The 1,786-nt window shown below is 21.3% G+C and overlaps 1 protein-coding gene across 1 annotated transcript; it reads right to left on the bottom strand. All coding sequences in view use genetic code 6, as the record gives it.

The window, feature by feature from the left end:
• Positions 1–197: 197 nt before the first annotated feature.
• TTHERM_002653427 (hypothetical protein) lies at positions 198–1,682 on the bottom strand (the record flags this gene model as incomplete). The annotated part of the gene is made up of 5 exons (XM_012800601.1): positions 198–296; positions 559–648; positions 908–997; positions 1,246–1,335; positions 1,593–1,682. Coding segments are annotated over 5 exons (459 nt in total), but the record flags the coding sequence as incomplete, so codon positions are not given.
• Between the last annotated feature and the right edge of the window lie 104 nt (positions 1,683–1,786).

Genomic DNA, 1,786 nt, shown 5'->3' with positions numbered 1-1,786 from the left:
AAAATGAAGAAAGAATATGAAATAATATGATAGATTAATTAATAATAAAAGCAAAAGTTGAAAATAAAATGATGAGTTAAATAAACAAGGAAAGAACAAAAAAAAAGAAAGCACTATAAAAAGAAAAAGAAAAAAGAGCTTTATTGTTTTAAATTAGTTTTTATAATTTAAAACATCACAATCCAAAACAAATAAACTATTTTTACTCAAGATCAAGTGTCAAATTTGAGAGATTAATGCAATTTGCTAAGCCAGAACCTAAGCCTGATGCACCTCCATCACCAATTTAATTTCTACTTTTTAAATATTGAAGAAAAAATATATCATTAAATAGTTAATTAGAAGGAAATAATGAAGAAAGAATATGAAATAATAAGATAGATTAATTAATTAATAATAAAAGCAAAAGTTGAAAATAAAATGATGAGTTAAATAAACAAAGAAAGAACAAAAAAAAAGAAAGCACTATAAAAAGAAAAAGAAAAAAGAGCTTTATTGTTTTAAATTAGTTTTTATAATTTAAAACATCACAATTCAAAACAAATAAACTGTTTTTACCGAAGATCAAGTGTCAAATTTGAGAGATTAATGCAATTTGCTAAACCATAACCTAAGCCTGAAGCACCTTCATCATAAATAGAATTTCTACTTTTTAAATATTAAAGAATAAATATATCATTAAATAGTTAATTAGAAGGAAAAAATGAAGAAAGAATATGAAATAATAAGATAAATTTATAAATAATAAAATTGAAAGTTGAAAATAAAATGATTTTTAAATAAACAAATAAAGAACAAAAAAAAAGCAAGCACAATAAAAAGAAAAAGAAAAAGAAAAAAGAGCTTTATTGTTTTAAATTAGTTTTTATAATTTAAAATATCACAATCCAAAACAAACTGTTTTTACTAAAGGTAAAGTGTCAAATTTGAGAGATTAATGCAATTTGCTAAACCAGAACCTAAGCCTGAAGCACCTCTATCACGAATATTATTTTCACTTTTTAAATATTGAAGAAAAAATATATCATTAAATAGTTAATTAGAAGGAAAAAATGAAGAAATAATATGATAGATTAATTAATAATAAAAGCAAAAGTTGAAAATAAAATGATGAGTTAAATAAAGAAAGAAAGAACAAAAAAAAAGCAAGCACAATAAAAAGAAAAAGAAAAAAGAGCTTTATTGTTTTAAGTTAGTTTTTATAATTTAAAATATCACAATCCAAAACAAATAAACTGTTTTTACCGAAGATCAAGTGTCAAATTTGAGAGATTAATGCAATTTGCTAAACCAGAACCTAAGCCTGATGCACCTTCATCACCAATTTAATTTCTACTTTTTAAATATTGAAGAAAAAATATATCATTAAATAGTTAATTAGAAGGAAAAAATGAAGAAAGAATATGAAATAGTAAGATAGATTAATTAATAATAAAAGGAAAAGTTAAAATAAAATGATGAGTTAAATAAAGAAAGAAAGAACAAAAAAAAAGCAAGCACAATAAAAATAAAAAGAAAAAAGAGCTTTATTGTTTTAAATTAGTTTTTATAATTTAAAATATCTCAATCCAAAACAAATAAACTGTTTTTACCGAAGATCAAGTGTCAAATTTGAGAGATAAATGCAATTTGCTAAACCAGAACCTAATCCTGATGCACCTTCATCTTCAATTTTATTTTCACTTTTTAAATTTTGAAGAAAAAATATATCATTAAATAGTTAATTAGAAGGAAAAAATGAAGAAAGAATATGAAATAATAAGATAGATTAATTAATAATAAAAGC

Source organism: Tetrahymena thermophila (assembly GCF_000189635.1).
Source record: "Tetrahymena thermophila SB210 genomic scaffold scf_8254050, whole genome shotgun sequence".
Classification (NCBI taxonomy): Eukaryota; Ciliophora; class Oligohymenophorea; order Hymenostomatida; family Tetrahymenidae; genus Tetrahymena; species Tetrahymena thermophila.
The sequence above is the reverse complement of the archived record's forward strand: the minus strand, read 5'-3'. Positions and strand labels throughout refer to the sequence as shown.